The sequence below is a fragment of the Mesoplodon densirostris genome, chromosome 16 (genome assembly GCF_025265405.1).
Source record: "Mesoplodon densirostris isolate mMesDen1 chromosome 16, mMesDen1 primary haplotype, whole genome shotgun sequence".
In the NCBI taxonomy this organism is placed as follows: domain Eukaryota; kingdom Metazoa; phylum Chordata; class Mammalia; order Artiodactyla; family Ziphiidae; genus Mesoplodon; species Mesoplodon densirostris.
Genome location: NC_082676.1, coordinates 30,388,211 through 30,409,494, shown reverse-complemented (window position 1 = coordinate 30,409,494; position 21,284 = coordinate 30,388,211). Strand labels below are relative to the sequence as shown.

At 39.4% G+C, this 21,284-nt stretch overlaps 1 protein-coding gene across 4 annotated transcripts in view; it reads right to left on the bottom strand.

The window, feature by feature from the left end:
• Window positions 1-21,284, bottom strand: part of ATRN (attractin) — a 163,522-nt gene that overhangs the window by 103,136 nt on the left and 39,102 nt on the right. For all 4 annotated transcript variants that reach the window (XM_060079049.1, XM_060079046.1, XM_060079048.1 and 1 more), the window contains exons 2-6: window positions 19,020-19,103; window positions 15,917-16,030; window positions 9,007-9,135; window positions 7,026-7,231; window positions 5,347-5,515 (exon numbers count right to left, since the gene is read on the bottom strand). In XM_060079049.1, the coding sequence (XP_059935032.1) occupies window positions 5,347-5,515; window positions 7,026-7,231; window positions 9,007-9,135; window positions 15,917-16,030; window positions 19,020-19,103 (702 nt within the window). The remainder of the gene's footprint in view (window positions 1-5,346; window positions 5,516-7,025; window positions 7,232-9,006; window positions 9,136-15,916; window positions 16,031-19,019; window positions 19,104-21,284) is intronic.

The window sequence follows — 21,284 nt, the reverse complement described above, 5'->3', positions numbered from 1 at the left end:
AAGGTCTCTAACCTTGGAGAACATATAGTGGAAAAGGCAGAAAATGAGCAAGCACAACAATGGGCACAAGTAGAATAAAAATTATGAACACTGCTCTAAAGGAAATGAGAACTATGAAAAAAACCAGGGAGCACCTGTCTGAACTAGCTGATCGGGGAGGATCTCACTATGGGACAGTTAACTGACAGGATACGTAAAGGAAGAAACCAGCCCTGAGGTACAATGGCAGGAACAGTCTAGACAAAGGGAAGAGCAATCATAAGGAGTTTTAGGTAAGGAAAGAGGGCTGATGGGGCAGGAGGGGAGCAAGTTGAGTATGGGAAGGTAAGCAGCGGTCACATCAGGTAGGATCATTAAGTCCCATGGGAAGTCACTGAAGGGTTTTAAGAAGGTAGTAAATGATAAAATGTATACCCTAAAAAATCACCCCAGTTGATATTTAAAAAATGGATTAAGCGGAATGAATGGAAACAGACAGACTTTATAGCAACCTACTGCTGAATCCTAGATGAGAGACATTGGCAAGCTGGTCTTAAGAGAGAAAAGAATGAATATGACATGTATTTGGTGACAGAGTTGATGGGCTTGACATGAGATTATGTTATGAGGAGGTAAAGGAGAGGAAGTATCAAAATGACTCCCAGATTTCTTACTTCAAGGGAGGATGATGCCAGGTAGAAGTACAAAAATCACATAAATGGTAGAATATATGACTCATAATATCTAGTGTAACAGTGGAAGGGACCATCACCTTCACATCTTTAATTTTACCTTTACTTCTCAGGGTGGCAGCACTAGAAGTAGTGAGAAGTGGTTAGATTAGGGATAGATTTTTTTTTTTTTTTTTTTTTTGCGGTATGCGGGCCTCCCACCACCGTGGCCTCTCCCGTTGCAGAGCACAGGCTCCGGACGCACAGGCTCAGCAGCCACGGCTCATGGGCCCAGCCACTCCGCGGCACGCGGGAGCCTCCTGGACCGGGGCACGAACCCGCATCCCCCGCATCGGCAGGTGGACTCCCAACCACTGCACCACCAGGGAAGCCCTAGGGGTAGATTTTAAAGGAAGAGCTAACAAGATCTGCTGACATATTGTGGCAGACAGACACTAGGGTGGTCTTCATGATCCCTGCCTCCTGGTGTTCATACCCATGTATATAATATCCTCCCCTCGAGTGTGAGCAGGATCTATGACTTGCTTCTAACCAACAGAATATGGCAAAAATAATGAGATGTCATTTTCATGACATCTATCCTGCTAGCAGACTCAGGCCAGAGACTCTCCTTGTGGCCTGATAAGTAAGCAGCCATACTGGGGAAATCCTACCGATAAGGAACTCTGGGCAGCCTCCAGGAGTTGAGGTGGCCTCCAGTTGACAGTTAGCAAGAAGCCAGGGCCCTTAGTCCTACAACCACTGGGAAATGGGTGAGCTTGGAAATGGATTCCTGCCCAGTTGAACCTCTGAATTAGAACACAGGCCAGGTAACACCTTGATTGCTGAGAACCCAGTTATGCCATGCCTAGAACCCTGACCAGCAGACACTATGAGGTAATAAATGTGGGCTGTTTTAATCTGCTAAGTTTGTGGTAATTTACACAGCAAGAGATAACTAATACATATACTGATATGGAGTGTGAAAAAACAAGAAGTCAAGGATGACTCTGAAATTTTTGGCTTAAGCAAATAGAAGAATGGAGTGGTCGTTTACTGAGATAGGGACTTCTGGGGCAAGAACAGCCTCGGAGGAAGGATCCGTTTGGGACACATGGAGTTTTAGATGCCTATTGAGATGTCAAATAAAGAGGTGGGGATATGGGAACAGGTGATAAGTTTAGGATGCAGATATAAATTTGGAAGTCACCAGCATAAAGGCCAAAATATTACATGAGATCACCAAGGGAGTGATTACACACTCTCACAGAAGGAGACCAAGGACTGAGCCCTGGGGCACATCATCATTCAGAAGTCAGTTAGCTGAAGAGGAACCAGCTAAGGAGCCTGAGAAGGAATGGGCAGTTAGAAAAAATGTCAAGGAAGTGTGGAGTCCTGGAAGCCAAGTGAAGAAACTGTTTAAAAGAGGAGGGAGAGACTAGTTTTATCGAATGTTTGTGAAAGATCAAGTAAGATGAGGAATAAGAACTGAAAATTTTAAATCCATTCCTTAGTCATACTAGCCACATTTCAAGTGCTCAATAACCACATGTGGATAGTGACATGACAGTGTAAACACAGAGCATTTCCATCATAACCAAAACAGAAACTGTCCACTGGACAGTTCCGATGTAAAGAAACAGAAGGCAGAAAAATGAGCAATATGTAGGTAATTGCTAAATGTGGTGGTGGGAGTTTGTGGAAGTCCTCTTTTGATAACCTTTATCTTTCAAAACAGAAATGGGAAACAAGGCCACTAGCTGAGCAGGAAAACAGGAGAAAATGTGGTGGAGATCTAAAAAATGAAAAGACAGTATGACAGCTGAGCAGGAGAATGAGAGATGGAATAAGAAAGAATTAATGAAATGTAAACTCCTGTGGGAGTTGGGATTGTTGGAGTTCACCCAATCTCTTGACTCTGTACATGCATATCTTTTGCCAAACTTGGGCACTTTTCAACTATTATTTCTTCAAATACTTTTTCATACACACCCTCTTCCTCCTCTTCTTCCAAGGCTCCTCTGGTGACAGAAATGTTAAGATTTTTTGTTACAGTCCACAGGTCTCTGAAACTCTGTTCATTTTTTAAATGTTTTATTTTCTCTGCATTGTTCAGATTAAGGAATTTCTATTGTTCTATCTTCAAGTTCACTGATTCTCTCCTCTGTCCTCTCCATTTTGTTGTTGAGAGAACTGTTGAAGCATTTTTATAATGGCTGCTTTAAAATCTTTGTCAGATAACTCTAATATATGTGTCACCTTGGTGTCAGCATCTCTTGATTGCCTTTCTCATTCAAGTTGAGATTTTCCTGGCTCTTACCATGACAAATGATTTTCAATTGAAATCTCAACATTTTGGGCATCATGACATGAGACTCTGGATCTTATTTAAATCTTCTGTTATAGCAGGCCTCCTCTGACACCACCCCAGTGGAGAGAGGGGAAAGTCTACTCATTACTGCTGTTGCTGCCAGGCAGGGGTAGAAATCCAGGCTCCCCACAGTGTCTCCACTGATGTCACAGGGGTGGGGGAGGCCTCATTAATGCCTGGTGGAGAAGTAAGTCTCAGCTCCCTATATGGCCTTCTCTAACCCTACCCTGGTGGGATGGGGGGTGGTGGTTGGAGCACCTCACTTTATCCTGGCATAAGTGGAAATCTAGACTCTATACTAACACTTTGCTAGCAGGGGTGGGGGTGAAGTCACAGTTCTTTCTGTGCTGTTTGTCTAAGGTCGAGTGGTTATTGTCTAAAAGTTTTCTGTCTTGATAAGCTGCCCCTTTCTTGGTCCTCAGGCTAGAGAAAACAGGGTTTTCTTGGGGTTTTTTCAGCTTATACCTATTAACATTTCCAGACTGCTGCTTTTTCCAACATCAAGTCTGAGATATATGAGACTAAAGGAAAACCCTTGGAACTTACCATTATGTCATTTTTTTGGGTCTTGAGGTCCCTAATAAGACTGCCTTCTTCAGAGTTTTCTTACGTTTGTTTTATATGTAATGTCCAGGTTATTTAACTGTACTTATCATATAAAGAATAGGGGAAAATGACCTTCATTTATTTATGATTTTTTAAAATTTCCTTTTTCATATTCTATTTCTTTTTTTTTCATATTCTATTTCTAAAGGAGTATCTTTTGTGTTTATTTACTGTGTTCCTTCTAGGTTTGTCTTTAATTCTGAAATTATTTTAAAATTCTTTCCTAACTTCTATCATCTCATTCTGAATTTTTCTAGTCCTGGTTATATTGTTCTTTCATGTCTTTTATCATTTTCTTATTGTATGTTAGCTTACTTTGGAATACTAAGTTATAATTTTTGTCAGGTTTTCTATTATGCTTTCATGTTTGAAGGGGTATTATTCTACTTATTCTCTTCTTTTTTATAATAACTTTCTATGAGATTTGACCTTGATATTTTTTCTGTTGCTAAATTTTAATTTTTTTAAGTTAATTTTTTTTAATTTAAAAAAAATTTTCCTGAACCCTTGTAGGAGATGCTTGATTTTGCTAGTTTTTCTAGTTTCTCAGCTCACTAGCTCCTCTTCTGTTGTAGTGTAGTGTCCAACTATTTGGCACCTTACTTGTTGAGATCTCCTGGCTCTGTTCTCCTCTCAGACTGTTATCTGGACTTTCTTTCTCTGCTGTCCCTGTCCTGTTCAATTTGAATTCTATTCCCAGCAGCTTTTCTTCAGTGTGGGACTTTCTCCTACAAAGAGTCTTTGGCTGGTGTTTTGAGAGCTAATAAGGCACAAACTGTTCCAGCCCCTTCAGATCCTACTACAGATCCCTTGAGCTCATCCCCGCTACTAGAACATGCAAAATCTTCCCAATTCCAGATGCTGTTCTCAAAGCAGCTTGCTGAGCTTCCCAGCGGGTCTTTGGGTTTACTGCTGGTGGGACCACCACTCCCCTTTGCTTACTCCTACATAGATACTGATAGCAAACAGGTCTTGTAGCTGTCAATGGTTTAACCCCGCCTATTTGTGTAGATGCCTTCTGACCAAGTTTGTTATAGATGTTATCCATGTGTTTTTTATTTTGCTATCCTAGTTGTTCTCTGTGCTTTAATGACTATGTTTGGGGGATTCAGAAACTATACTATCACTGCCATATTTCCAGAATTCCTTAAAGAACAGATGCTGATTTTTGACAATCTTCATTAGTAGAAAACGTTTAGAAAAAATTTCCAGGGCACAAAATCAGCACAACAGTAGGTGTTCAAAAATTTCTCCCCAAAGTCAAACTCCATAGCTAATTCCACCGTGAAAATAGACTCTCCCTTCAGGATGAGCAGCATGGAACCAGCAAAAGACCTTGAACCCTGGGAAGTATTAAAGAATGGCATAATTTCCACTAGCAAACTATAAATGCAAGCCATTTAACCTACAGAAATGTTAATTAAGAGACAAAGCAATCCCCTATTTATACAGAACCTATTATATGTACCTAACACAAAATCTGAGAGACAGTTTCTGGAAAAGATGAATTATTCTTTATTACAGCAATGAATTCTTTGTGGCTCCCAATTTCAAAAACTAAGAATATGTCCCCAAAAGTCTAGAATACAACTACTAAAATACTAACAGAGAGTTTCTTCAGGAATGCAATTACTAATGATTTCTTTTCTTTTTGCTTATCTCTAAATATTTTCAAAATGGAAAAGTAAGCTTCTTGTAAAAATTTTTAAAACAACTTACGCTAGAACCATGTTGTAATCTGAGTGGTTGAACATATATCCTCCAACAACCCACATTATATTTCCACTGACCACAGCTTTGTGAGAGGCTCTGGGGAGCTTTAGGTTAGAATATTCCTCTCGTGTCCAAAATGACTGGTTAGCTGGTACAGGAACTGAACATCCAGGACCTAATAAAACATAATAAATTAGCTTCACAAAATGCAGCTTTAAAATTACTGCAATTCAGGAATTCCCTGGGAGTCCAGTGGTTAGTGCTCTGCACTTCCACTGCAGGGGGCCTGGGTTCAATCCCTGGTCAGGGGAACTAAGATTCCCACATGCAGTGCAGCAAGGACAAAAAAAAAAAAAAAGAAAACTACTGCGTTTCAAGTTTGAATCATCTAAATACAGCAAATTATCTAAAGAATATTTACAGTCTTTCCTTTAGCATCTAAATATCAGACAAATCCCTTTAATTTGTGCTTTCAATTTACTCAAAGGTAGTGACCAAGGGTAATCTCTAATAAAATTCAAAATCACATACTTTCTAATGAAGACCTGACCATATCTAGGTTAGGATTTTTTAGTAATGAAATACTTGCTTAAGCGGCTCTCAGAGGAAAGAGTGGACAAAGGAATTATTAATTCAAATGAAAAACTTTAGGGACTTCCCTGATGGTGCAGGGGTTAAGAATCCGCCTGCCAATGCAGGGGACACGGGTTCGATCCCTGGTCCGGGAGGATCCCACGTGCCGCGGAGCAACTAAGCTCATGCGCCACAACTACTGAGCCCGTGCACCTAGAGCCTGTGCTCCGCAATGAGAGAAGCCACTGCAATGAGAAGCCTGCGCACCGCAACAAAGAGTAGCTCCCACTTGTCTCAACAAGAGAAAGTTCACACGCAGCCAGGAAGACCCAACGCAGCCAAAAATAAATAAATTTTTTAAAAAAGCAATAAAAACTTTAGAGCTAAAATGTAAAGACTAGTCCTGGGAGTATTACAAACTATCCATTTCCTGCAAAATCAAGAAACTCCTTTTTTGAGAGGTTTGGCTTCTGCTCCAACATTTGCAAAGTGGTAGGTAGTCAAATACTTCAATTATTTAACTGCTCAATGTCAGCCAAACCGAACAAACTAAAGCATCTTAACAAGCACATTTCTGGAAATTCAAAATAAATGTGTTTGAGAAAGGGGTAAATGTATTAAAAAAAAAACCCAAAAAACCAAATCAGTAACAGCTGTTATCACCCACCCCTTGAATTTGCTAAAGGGCTTCTTTAATAATCTGTATCTGCAGATAATTCCAATAACTGACTGCTTTAGGATTCTACTGTATAATCAACCCCAATTTTCTCTGAATTTATTGAAAGTTTCTGTGGAGAGACCATTATTGTTAGCTCTTGTTCCACCTCCCAGCTTGGTTCTCTATGTCTTATGGCTGAGACCAAGTTCTCTAAATTCATGAATGAACTGCAAAGAACGTTCAACTGCTCCACATCTCTAGAGACCACAACCATACATCTATGAAATTCAAAGATTTGTAAGAAGCTGAATAAAGAGATATGAAAACTTAAATGCTTCCTGATATTTGATTAACATAAATGGTACAGATATTAGGAATAAAGTCAATCTACAACTTATTAAACTAGAACCATCCTGTAAATTGAAAGAAAAAAAAGAAAGAAAGAAGTTCCTACCCTGCCACTCTGAGAAGCAGGAGCATCCTCTGACATCACTTGAATTGCAGATGCCTCGATGAGGAAAACCACAGTTATTTACACAGTGAGGGATGTCACATGCTTCACCTTTCCAGTTTTCAGAACATTCACATTGAACAGTGTTGCTGCTATTACTGATCATACATTCTCCTCGGCCTGAGCAATTATTCGGACACACATCAAAACTATAAAAATAGTGGAAGGAAATTAAATCAACACAAAGCAACACTTTGATTAACTTAGCAGAACTTCCTCCTACACAAGGCTTAAGAAATCTCACTGTCTAGCCAGTTCATTCACAAGCATAATTGCAGTACTTACCATTTAGCCTAAATGGGGTCACTCAACCCTGCAGAACTAGGGCAAGTAATAAAATCAAATTAAACCTGTTGGATTTTCATAAGAAGAGACAGTTAAAGAGATTACAAGAAGAGGAGAGATTCTTGCAAAATATCCAGGCTTAGCTCCTTAAGGACAGGATGACTACCCTAATTCTTGGTAGCCCACAAATGATGAGCATTATAAAATTGCCAAATGCATGCTAGCAAGTCTGGAGAAGAAAAGGATAAAACAAATTGCAAACAATACACTACCATCCTCATTCCTCTGGATAGTCTCTAAAAATTTACAGATTTGCTTAAGGTTATTGCTCAGATTGGTGTGTATTAAATTCCTTAGCAAGTTTATCTACCCATCTCAGATGCAAGAAAAGGGAGGGGTAGTTTAACGTAATACATGAGTTTAACCATAAAGTGTTGCATAGTAACGTGACAATGATATTGACAACACTTTGAAAAGACATAATTCTGATTTTAAAAAGGGGGGATAACAGGATTAGCAAGATACTGTAAGAGTGTAAAGAAAACTAAAAAGGAATTTTGTAGCAAAGCATGCCAGAAAATCTGGAATCAGTTACAAAACAAGCTAATTAACATTCAACCACATACAAAAGTTCAATAAAATGAGAGCAGATTGAATTGAAAAAAAAAAAGAAAAAAAAAATCATGCCTACACCCTAACGTCAGTTCACAATACATTTATAATAAAATTTTATAAGTATGTATATACAGTATTCTTATAATCTATGTTATAATATAATATAATAAATGCATATGCCTACTTTTCAAACCCAGGCTTGTGATAAGCTGCCCAGGCTGCTAAGTCACAAACCTTGGGTACCTGAAAAACTGAATCACCATACCAATCAAGATAAAGATGGCTTTATATAGGGTTGAAAGACTACTGAGATCCTGAGAAAATGGGCAAGAAAAAGAACCCAGTATAAAGGTTACACATGGGGGTTACCAGCTATACTAGGAGATGTCAAACGTATTGTGTAAAAGGTCAGATAATATATATTTTAGGTTTTGTGGGCCACAGAAGTTCTTTATCACAGACCCCCTGCTTATGGCATTTTATGAATTTAACTACTTCTGAAAATAAATATTTCTTAGGAAAAAAAGGAAAATACAGAAGTTAGCTTCTCTCCTACTGCAACAAATTCCAAAAGCTGCCCAGAGTCTGTCTGTCTACATTTCCTTTGTAACCTCAACTAAGTTGTCATCAATGGGCCAACTACTGAGTACATGAAAACTACTAATATTTGTTAAATTGTACTTAGCAAACTCCTCCAAAGTTTTTATCCATTGGCAGGAATGGATAATGCCCCTCTTTTCCAGGAGAAGCTCAACAGCAGCAAGACCTGGGTTGCAACTCTGGTCCCACTGCTTTGACAATTTACTTTACCTTTTCCTGCCACTTGCCTCATTTATAAAAGAAGCAGAAAAACAGTGCCTGTAACTGGGTTTTTAAAAGAACTTTAAATGAGAAAATTCATGCAAACTGCTTAGCATAATGCCTGGCACATTGTAAACCCTCAATATGTTAGTCATTATTATTGTTAAAACAAAGTATACAGTCTTCTGAAAAAATTCACAAATATTAGACTTAAATATCTTACTTGTAAGTGATATTAAATCCAGTCAAATTATAAGCAGCATCACTAAAAAAATGCAGCAGGGCATAACCTGATGTGGCAACGACCTCTGGGACAGTCTCGTTGCCATCTCTCTCAGGAACAATGAGGCCGCTGAAATGAAAACACATGTCTTATAAAGGGAAGCAAAATCACAGACACATCACATGGTGACAGAACACAAATTCAACTGGATTTCACCCTTGTAATTTAAAAAGCCACTTCTAGGAAGAGGGCCAAATTCCTGTGATAAATGCACAGGAACAGATCTGAATCTTTTGCTAGGCTCTTCTCTATTCTAGGTTATATATATATATATATATTTTTTTTTTTTTTTTTTTTTTTTTTTTTTGCGTTACGCGGGCCTCTCACTGTTGTGGCCTCTCCCGTTGTGGAGCACAGGCTCCGGACATGCAGGCTCAGCGGCCATGGCTCACGGGCCCAGCCGCTCCGCGGCATGTGGGATCTTCCCAGACCGGGGCACGAACCCGTGTCCCCTGTATCCGCGGTGGACTCTCAACCACTGCGCCACCAGGGAAGCCCCTAGGTTATATTTTAAATGAGATATGAAACCGATGACCTTATTCTTTTTTTTTAAGTAAAACATTTTATAATACTCCTTTGAAAAACTGAGTAAACCTCCACAATCACAGAAAGTAACAAACTTTATGAGTTGATGGATACCAAACATATACCATTGAAAGACATGAAAAGTAAAAACAGAAATAAAAGTTTGATATACAAACATCCATCATCCCAATACTATTAGCATTCTGATGTACTTTCTTTGTTTATTTGATACCATGTTACATATCATATTCTATTTTACAAGTAATGTACCATAAGCATTTCTATGTCTCTAAGAGCTCCCTCAGAACTTTTAGAACCTTACTCAGAGCTCAGCCCACAATAGTATCTGTTGGGTGTCTACAAAGAGAAAGAATTACCGAGTCAAAGGGTCTAAATGATGGCTTTAAGGCTCTTAATCCCTATACCAATTTGCTTTCCAGAAGAGAGATGGTGACTTGAAATCCCACCCATAGAGAATGAAAGGGTCCATCCCACCTAACCCTGCCAACAAGGAGAATTACCAGTCCTACTTTAGTTTTGCTAATTTAATATGTGAAAGTGATTTTTTTAACCTGTGGTTTTGAGCTTCTCTAATTATACTCCTGAGGTTAATCATTTTTCCTATGTTTACTTGCATCTTTTGCTTTTCTTCATATGCTCCTATCTTTTGCCCAGTTATTGTTCAGTACCACCATCATCTCATTCAGTTAAAGCCTAACTCTTTACCAGGCCCTGTGCAATCTGTTCCACACACATAACCCCATCCGATGAACAAACATCTCATCTATTACAGATGGTCCCCGATTTACAATGGTTCGACTTACAATTTTTTGACTTACAGTTTTTTGACCTACAATTTTCCGACTTTACAATGGTGCAAAAGGGATACGCATTCAGTAGAAACTGTACTTAGAATTTTGACCTTTTCCCAGGCTAGCGATATGCTGTTGATACTCTCTCATGATACTGGGCACCAGCACAAAGCTGTAGCTCCCAGTCAGCCACACGATCACAAGGGTAAACAACCAATACATGTACAACCACTCTGTACCCAGACAACCTTTCTGTTTTTCACTTTCAGTACAGTATTCAAAATTACATGAGATATTCAACATTATAAAATAGGCTTTGTGTTAGATGACTTTGCCCAACTGTAGGCTAATGTAAGTGTTCTGAGCACATTTAAGGTGGGCTAGGCTAAGCTATGATGTTCAGTAGGTCAGGTGTATAAATGCATTTCAACTTACAATATTTTCAACATACAATGGGTTTATCAGGACATAACCCCATCATAAGCCAAGGAAGATCCGTACTCTCTTCCTTTCACTCTCTCAACCCCAGCCACACGGGCCTCTTTTCTTTCCTAAAGCACATACTTTTGGGCTGATGACTATCTCAAATGCTCATTCATTATGACCTAGCAATTCTATTTCTTAGTTGAAGAAACACTTGCTCACATACACAAATATATAAGAATCCTCACCGCAGCACTACTCAGAATGAGAACAGGTTGAAAACCACCTAAATGGTCATCTGGGAGCTGGATGAATGAGTCATTACATACGTTAGGTCTGTAGGACTGACAAGGCGCTCATCAAGGCATTCTGATGAGTAGGGAAAAAAAACAAGCTGCGGGCTTCCCTGGTGGCGCAGTCGTTGAGAGTCCGCCTGCCGATGCAGGGGACGCAGGTTCATGCCCCGGTCCAGGAAGATCCCACATGCTGTGGAGCGGCTGGGCCCGTGAGCCATGGCCACTGAGCCTGCGCTCCGCAACAGGAGAGGCCACAACAGTGAGAGGCCCACGTACCGCAAAGGAAAAAAAAAAAACAAACAAAAAAACAAGCTGCAAGACGATGGGCCTAGTATATGTGTACATTTATGTGCATTTATACAAGTGCATATAAAAATGAGTGGAAGAGCATATAAGCAGGGTGTGAGGAGGAAGAAGGGATGGGATTTTCATTCAACAAGTTTTTAATATGCAGGCAGAACTAGGGGTTGCAAAACAGTGAAGCATTTTCTACTATGCATTCAACTAACAAATACTAAGTACTTACTACAAATGAGGCACTGTTCTAGGTACCAGGAATACAACAGTGAAGACGTCTCTGCCCTTACTGGAATTCATGTCAGAGAAAGAATAAGCCTAGATACGAACCCCCAACCCCTGGCCCACAGGTGTGTATATATAATGCCAGGTAGAGGTAAATACTATGAAGGGAAATAAACAGAGTAAAAGAACAGAAAGTGCTACTTTAGAAAGGACATTTAGGGAAGGACTCTTGGAAGAAATGACATTTGATCACAGACCTAAATGAAGGTTTCAACCATCATCATGCTTTCATCAGTTTTATATACCAGAATCCCCTAAAATGCTGAGGGGTAAGTACTTGCAAGAGCAGGGCCACCTAGAAACACGTATGTCAAAAGCAATCTTGGGGCTTCCCTGGTGGTGCAGTGGTTGAGAGTCCGCCTGCCGATGCAGGGGACACGGGTTCGTGCCCCGGTCTGGGAAGATCCCACATGCCGCGGAGCGGCTAGGCCCGTGAGCTCATGGTCGCTGAGCCTGCGCTTCTGGAGCCTGTGCTCCGCAACGGGAGAGGCCACAACAGTGAGAGGCCCGCGTACCGCAAAAAAAAAAAAAAAAAAAAAAAAAAAAGCAATCTTGCCGTAAGAAATACTGGCACAGGAAAGGACTGGGGGATTCAGTCACATGTAGGACACTCTTTGTTATCTTAGCATGAGCTTCACAGTCAGAGATGTGAGCTCTGATTCTTGTTCCACAAGCCTGTGCATGTCACTGACATCTCTGAGCCTTAGCTTCCTCAAAAGCACAATGAAAGAAATCCTATCTACCTCACAGCAATGTAATGAGAATCAAACTGTTTAAGCAAGTGAAGGGTTTAAATAGCATCTCACAGTAGTAGGTGCTCAATAAGAGATGGCTAATGGTATTTATTATTTATATGGTGGGGACATTTAAATGTATAGAACGAATGGCAGAATGGGTGGAGGGAGAAAGGATCGAGAGTCAGAAGGAGTGGGAGGGCCACCTGCACTAGATGACCACGTTGCTGGAGAAAGGGGATCGGCTTCCCTACTGTCAGAGAGACTTACACATTTGCTTCTTTTCACTCCAAAAACTTGTGACAGCTTCAGAATGTGCTTTTTCCCAGTGTGAAAATAAAACAACTGGTTTATGACAAAAATAAACTTTGTACAGAATAAATGAATATAAACCTCAACCCAGTGTGCAAGGCAATAGGAAGTGTGTGGGTGAGAAAGTGATGCTGCAGGCTTGCCGTTCAACTGTCACCCTGAGCTGCCTCCACCTCCCTGTCCCCTGCCCCTAGGCAGGTAAATAAATGCAGGCTCAGCTTAGGCTGCAGCCAGCTGTTCAACTTGAGAAAATCAAGAACTGCTTGTCCTGGGGTTCTTCATAATCTTATATTGTAAATACAGAGTACCATTGTTTAGAACCATTTCTGAAAATCGCTGAACTAAAGATATTGTCTTAATTCAACATAACTGTCCCAGACAGATATGGGCTCTCTGAACACACCTGGGGCACAGTCTGACTTTGCCAACTATACTACGTAAGTTTACATAGTTGGCAAATCTTTAGTTTGACACACCTGTCTCCTTGCAAAACTATACATGCAAGGACAGGCAGATGTGGAAGGTAAGCCAGATTTTTAAAGTCAGGGTTAGGAGCCTGGGGATGGGTCCAAACAGCATCTATACTTCTGAGTGGTAAAGGAGGGTCCATAGCCACAAAAGAGGTGCCTGCCTTTGATTACCTGCCACAAACTGACCACGATTTCCATGGGGTGCTGGACAGGCTGACTCCCACTTTCACAAGACTTCCTCTAACAGCTCTGCATCACAGCCTAAACAAATGCCTCATCAGTATTTGACTTTCTTAAAAGTAAGAAAAACTTTCTTATTTTCTTAAAAATAACAACAACAAAAACCTCTAAAAGGAATAAGAATTTCCTCAGAGAGGAAAACTATTCTCCCTGCTCTATCACCACTACCACCTCTGCATCTCCCTACCAACAGATCTGAGCAGAGCGAGCAGGTGCTCCACAAAGGTGCTGCACTTATGCATTTGTTGAAGTGAATGCACCACAAAGTCACAATGTTGTGCAGCTGGAAGAGACTTCCTCTAGCGGTTCTCAAATGTGTCCAGTAATGGAACTCTGTTTGTTAAACAAATTTTATTCAGAATTTCAGCACATAAAAGATAATGTGATCAACCAGTTCAGAGTCAAATTAAACTTCATGGACTGCAATACACCCAGAGGAAACACAGTACAACACCTTCATTTTAGGCTTCAGAAGATGAGGACTAGAGTGCTTAAATGAACTATTCAGACTCATGCAGAGCCTTGGGCAGAACGCAGATTAAAAGTCCAAATCTTCTGAATCCTGTGTGGCTCTCTTTTTCTTTATTTGGCTGAACTATCTGCTGCCAGGCTCACTCCACTCTGGGCCCCCAGCACATCACCACTGGGTTGATTCCTCTATCCAAAGTCCTCCTGACCCAACAGCACTCCTCAGCTCCCCATCTTGTGACATTGCCTTATGACCTAAACAGTTATTTTCAAATTCTTCTGCACATCAGTGCTTCAGGGGTTCTGTGTTTCAGGTAAATTTCAATTATTAAACATACATTATCTCACTATGATTTTAGAAAATGCACACTCAATTATGTCATAGGTTAAATTTTAACACAATCAATGCATTAATTTATACATTTCAGTAAATAAACTTTTTTATAGAAGCTTAAAAACCCTCCTGTTGTCTGTACATATACTGTGGCTTCTCTCAAAAGTCACTGACTAAAACAGTTATACCCTTCTGCTTGTTTTATGGTCACTGTTGGTTCACATGTCTGCTCATTAAATACACAGTCTGGGTGAACTACAGGGTTATGCATACCCTCTTGGCAGATGTTCCCACAGGGCTATGGCAAGCTGATTCAAAGTGCCTGGCACATAAAGAGGGGAGTTTTGATTAACAAATGCAGTATCAAGTAAACCTCCAACAAGTACTATTATCATGATAATATCATACTACAGATAGTTTTTGTGCTGTGTTAAAGTTTGGGGTGCCTCTTGCTATAAGACAAGGTATGAGTCAAATTCTGGCATAAAGATGTATATGCCCAACATGTAGCCAATGACATTTTGATGCTTAGCATGGCCTATCCACCCTGTTCTTTGGCCCTCTAAGTGAATCTCTAAAACCCAGAAAATGGCCTTGGTTCTCAGTTCAAAGACATGTTGCAGAGATTTCTAAGCCAAAGGGAGTGGAGAAATACAAGGGCACATTGGTCCCCTGATCTCAGCTGTCCTTTGCCTCCTCACGTTCTGTTCACTCTCTGTTATCTCCTCACCCACAAGAGACATCAACCAGCCCCATGTGAGGAATACAAAAAATATTTGTTAAATTGATTTCTTTTAAAGTCAGGGAAATCAAATATTTGAGGGAAAGAAATCCAGAAAGTCAGCTGACAACTATGACTCTCTAAGGATATGCACTTTAGAAAAAATATATTTTAAAAATCCTCTATCAAGTAAAAGGAAGAAAAATAGAACAGTTTTGAATTTGCATGTGGTCAAAAATATAATAAACAACACAGCTACTTACTGTGAATAAAAAGTAAAATGTCAAAACAATTCAGAGCACCCCATGTATTTGGTGTTAAGCTGTTTAACAACAAACACAGAATATACTGTAGAAAAAAAAATCACAACACATAACTGGAATGTTCCTCATTCTCCACAGGTAACCACTGTTCATTTTACGTATACTCTTCCAAAACTTCTCCCTCACCCATATTAAGGTATATACATAATTACACATCTCACACACACACACACAGAGCTGTATCTGAATTCAACAAATAACTCCTAAATGCCTATGCAATGAAGAACACAACAAGGATCAAGATGAACATGGTTCCTGATTTAATTTTTCACAGAAATATTATATTCGCTATATTACTCACAAAACATTTTTAGATGTAAACTTCACCACCACCACAAGAAGTAGGTAAATTTGATACTACTATCACAATTTTATAGATCAGGAAACTAAAAAGAGAGGTCAAGTACTCTGCCCAAAAACTTACCCAGAAGCTACAGGAAACCAAAGTAGGACTAGCACACAAGTGATAGGACTCCATAACTAGTACTCTTTCCATGAAGTAAATGTTTTAAGTGATAAAAAAGGTGAATCCAGTAAAAATACAATCTAGGAGATACATGAATCCAGAAATCAAACAATGGTTAACCAGTATTTATATGACTGAGCTTACCTAAAGGCAGCAACTAGGGGTGCGTAAATTGAGTCCCCATCATAAACATATAAATGGTCCCAACTACACTCTGTAGCAAAATGCTTGAAACGAAGTCTCATTATTCTATTTGGCCTGAAAAGAACAGAAAAAAGTAATTTATAATAATCATAATCACTATAAAACATCTGAGAAAAAATATAGATTTTTAAAGAATTTATATATAGAGAAGAAATTAATAGTATGTAATCAGTACTCCTTCACTTGTCAAAGATTTCCTTAGTACTTTCTATGTGCAAGAGACCACTAAATATGCAATGGTAAACAAAATAGACATGGTCTATGCATCTTTGGGCCTTATAGTCTATAACAGTGGCCATTCTTTACCAATCCATCAGCCTTTCTTATTCAACTTAAGATTTCATACTACAGCATTTTACAAACACACCTGCCAATCCTCTAAACTTGCCTGCCCCTCTGCCTTTTCATGGAACTCCCTGGAAGAAGCCCTGGTCTAGAGAAAACCAGTTATCTGCTTTGACCTAGACTGAATCTAGAGAAAACTAAGCCATGCTGGAGAAAGTCACAACACTGGGTAGGCTGGTTCCAGTACTGGTGCTTCGATTCTGCCAGCAGTCCTACTACTAGTTCTCAATTTCTATTTCAGACCACCCAGTCCCATCTCCCTGCTTATGCTCAGCACTCAGACAAAAATTTCTCAAATTTCCACTTTCTAAAATAGATATATCTACCTACTTTTCCTTCCATCTCTCAAATATTTAACATCTCCCTCTCATCTAAAACTTCCAAGTCCACACTTAAATCTCTTTAAGTATCACATATTTTACAAAAAACAACAAAACACAAAAAACTTTAAATCCCAACTCTCCTTCCAGCTACTATCAGACCTATCCCTTTCTCCTCTGAAACTCCACAGAAGACTTTGGTTTTCTCCATTTCCTCACATCCCACTCACCTTTTCACTCTCCAACCTGGCTTTAGGCCAAAGACTCTACTCCAAAAGTTCTTGGTAATATCAACACCATCTATATCCTGGTGATTCCTAACTATATGTCTCCAGCCTGAACCTTTCATCTACCCCATACTTCTTGTCTAACTAAAATCTCTAACCAAACAATTAAATAAATACATAAACAAGTTAACTCACATTGTGATGAATACTGGGAAGAAATTAAAGGAATGCGATGTAGTAGTACAACAGGTGGTGGGGAGATACCCCAGAAAATTTTGGAAAAGATTAGAATGGCGAGAGATAAGCCATGTGATACCCCAGAAAGTTTTGGAAAAGATTAGAATGGCGAGACATAAGCCACGTGAAAAGCCTGGGGGGACAATGTTTCAGGCAGAGAGAATAACAGCCTTAAAGTCCTAGACTTTAGAAGTTGATGTGTCCAAGCAACATGAAGAAAATCAGCATGTCTGAAACATAGCAAACAGAAGGAATAAGATAAGAAGTGACTGAGAGGTGGGCAAGGGGCAAAGGTAAAAACTGGAGGCCAATTTCAAGGCTATTACAGTGGCCCAGGAAAGAGAGGATGGTTGGTGGTTCTTAAAATAACTGTAGAGCTGAAGATGAAGAGGACTGGGGAGATATTCTAGAGGGGAAAACTGATAGAACTTACTGACAGGATGAATATGTGGATAAGGAAATGGAGGATTTGAAGTTTTTTGCTTAGTTTTATGCTTAGGCTGAGGTGGAGCAACCACTGACAGCATACTCAGAGCAACAGTGGAGAAGGACATCAGACGGGAGTGAACTGGTAGAAAGGGCAAGGGCAGACAGCTCCTTAGAGCAGCAGTTCTCAGAGTATGGTCCACACAATGCCAGGGTCCCTGAGGCCCTTTTAGGAGGTCCAAGAGGTAAAAACTATGGTTATTTAGACTTGGATATCTGGTAGATATTTTTGTGAAAATGAACAAAGCAAGCCTGTATTTGTTGCCAAAGAAAATATAAGCTTTAAAGCAATAATGAGTTTTGGAAAATTTGTACCTACCACCCAGATACAACTTCCCAATACTTAAAATTTTCTGATGAGATTGATGGTGATTTTTAACTAAGGTGATGTTTTAAATTTCATATAATGAAATATATCGACACCTGGAAGACCTGCATAATTCAGTGAACCAATATTTTCCAAATGTTACAAAATCATGCATGGGTTAAAGATCTATTTAAAGTACAAGAAAACCAATTAAAAAAATTTTTTTAATATATATATATATATTTTTGGCCACGCCATGCGGCATGTGGGATCTTAGTTCCCTGACCAGGGATCAAACCCATGCCCCCTGCAGTGGAAGCGTGGAGTTTAACCACTGGACCGCCAGGGAAGTCCCATAGAAAACCAGTTTTAACTTAACAAGTTCTAAAAGTTCATTAGGATCATTTCAGATTCCACACTGCAATTTAGTTTTAAGAAATTACCACTTGTCCAGTTTTGGTCCAGTCTTCCAGACTGTCCACAATTATTTTAAAGGGTTATTAATGGTTGCAATGAAAGTGAATGCATGTGACACTTTCTGCAAGAAGCTTTTAAGAAGCAGGTCTGCTTTCTCCGTACTTCCTCCTTCCCCTCCTGCTGGATGCAGTTAGCAAACAGTGAAGCTAATGAATGAATGGCAGAGCCTGGGTCCTACTACCAATGGGAAGAAAGCTTCCTGCTGACCAGGAACACCTGCCTTGGAACTGTTATGTGAGGAAGAAATAAACTTCCATATGTTAAATCACTAAAAATAGTAAATAAATAAATAAATAGGCCTATTAAAATCTCTTCCCTTCCCTACTACATATTCAAGTGAAGTCTAATTTTCTTCATATACCTCAACCATAATAAAATATTGTAACAGTTTTTTAACTATTACAACTGAAAATATACAAATTTCTGGTGTGTATAATTCATTTGCAAATCAACACATAAGTTTTTTTCAATTAACATTGAAGATTAAGAAAAATAAGAAAATCAAATTCACTTGTCAAAGTAAAGGTTACCAAATAAAAAATATTTTCAGTTGCCACAGATTGTTAATTTTACATGTTGGAAAAGTAATCTCACAATGAGCTCTATCCTGGAAAAAAAAAATTACATTAGCCATTACTACTTACTGTCCTTCAATGAGCCATGTGCACTTTGTTTTATATTTATAATTTCCAGGTCCATCTGTTATAAACCCAGAAGATCCAGTTAGTCTGTAATTCAAAAAATAAAAAAAATTTAATCCATCAAAATTTCATATATTAATAATATCTTTCTTAATTCTCAATACAATCCAAGTGGGTACACTGATGCATACTATGACCAGAAGAAAAAGACTGGATAGTTATACACAGATTACACAAATCTGGATGAAACAAATTCATGCCATATACTTAAGAAAAGGGGATACAAATACATTAAAAACAACAGGAATGAACAAAAACATACATCTTGGGCCTCCCTGGTGGCGCAGTGGTTGAGAGTCCGCCTGCCGATGCAGGGGATACGGGTTCGTGCCCCGGTCTGGGAGGATCCCATATGCCGCGGAGCGGCTGGGCCCGTGAGCCATGGCCGCTGGGCCTGCGCGTCCGGAGCCTGTGCTCCGCAACGGGAGAGGCCACAACAGTGAGAGGCCCACATACCGCAAAAAGAAAAAAAAATAAAAAAAACATACATCTTTCTAGCTGAGATGGGAAAATCACACTTTGTTTCCATAAAAATGGCCACAAGAAGTTACTTATAAATATCAGTTGGTTTTTAAAAAACAAGGCCACACAGTTACCATTACAAGTAAAATGTGTAAATGCAATAAATAACGCTGTGGCAAGCATAACTATGATGTGCAAGCACATCAATCCACAACACACGACAGACCCACCACAGCCATTTAGTTGCTTCTTCTGAAGTGGCAATCTACCACACTCTGTGAGCAGTGCACATCAGCACCTGACTTCCCACACACATGCCAAGCTTGAAGTTTATCAATATTTTTAGGTCTTGCCAATATGACAGGCACATCTTAGTATCTCATTAATATTTTTACTAGTACTAACCCTGATGTATGAAGATTCTCATGTGTTTTGGTCATTTACATTTTCTCTTTTGCAAATTAAGACTCAATATTCTTTACTCACTTTGCTACCAAGTTATCTTTTTCAAAATAATGTTTAAGAGCTCTATTTATATTAAGAAGCTCCCATTTGTATGGTAAATGTACTATAAACATATTTTCTCAGTTTATGTCCAGTATATATTGTAGAAATATATACTAGAAATGTAGAAATTTTTAATATTTAACGATGCTATTTCTTTCCTCTTTGCTGTTTCCAGATCACTTTTCCTCCCTCTTCCATCAACAATGTCAGCCCTCCTGAAACAAATGCTCTCTTCTGGATCTGCCTCCTTTACTTTCTGAGTTATCTACTGACATCCCAATTACTCCTCTCCACCCACTCGAGATATCAGCATCTAGCTCACTGCCTTCCATTCAGCCACATCCAAGATGTTCCATCCAAAGCCCAGCCTCTCCATTTCTTAACTTCACCATTAACGATTTTTTCCTCTACCCCACTTTAGTTACCCACTCTTTTCAGCCCTGCTGTTAGGAGTGAAAGCTCTACCATAAAATCTCCATTTAAAGCGACCTACACTCTGACCACCATCTCTGCTCTCTCTACTTCATTTAGCCTAGTTCCCCCCTCCAATGAATCTTCAGCCCTGACCTCCAATCCACACAGCTATCACTTCTTTATGTTCATCACTCACACATTTCACTTTCTCACTTACCTAGGTATGATTCCAGGGTCCATCACAATTATCATCCCCTGCAAATCTCTCGACTTCTTTGCATTCTCTCTCTCTCTGCTGTACTTGCCTGATATAAATGTCTCTGTGTCTTACTCCCCAACATCCATTCCATTCCCAAAATATTACTCTAAGCCAATCATGGTTTCCTGTGCCCCTTGCCAATTAGAAATGTGTATTAGTTAAGATTAAGTTCTAACGCAACTGACAGAAAAACCTAAATAGTAATGGCTTAAACCAAGATATAAAGCCCAAACATAAGCAACCTGGAGCACATAAAGCATTTCTATGATCATCAGGGAGCTAATTAATGTTCTGCTATCTTGTTGCTCTGTCATACTCAACATGTGCTTCCACCTCATAATCCAAGATGGCTGCACAAACTCCAGTTATTATTTCCATATTCTACACAGCAGGAAGGAGTTGAAAGAAAACAAGGTACATACCCCTGCCCTCTAAGTCAAACATGACAATTCAACTTACCCCCTAGCCAAAAATTAGACATACCTAAATGTACAGGGAGGCTGAGAAATATAGCCATTATCCCAGATGACCACATACTCAGTGAAAAATCAGGACTCTTTACTAGA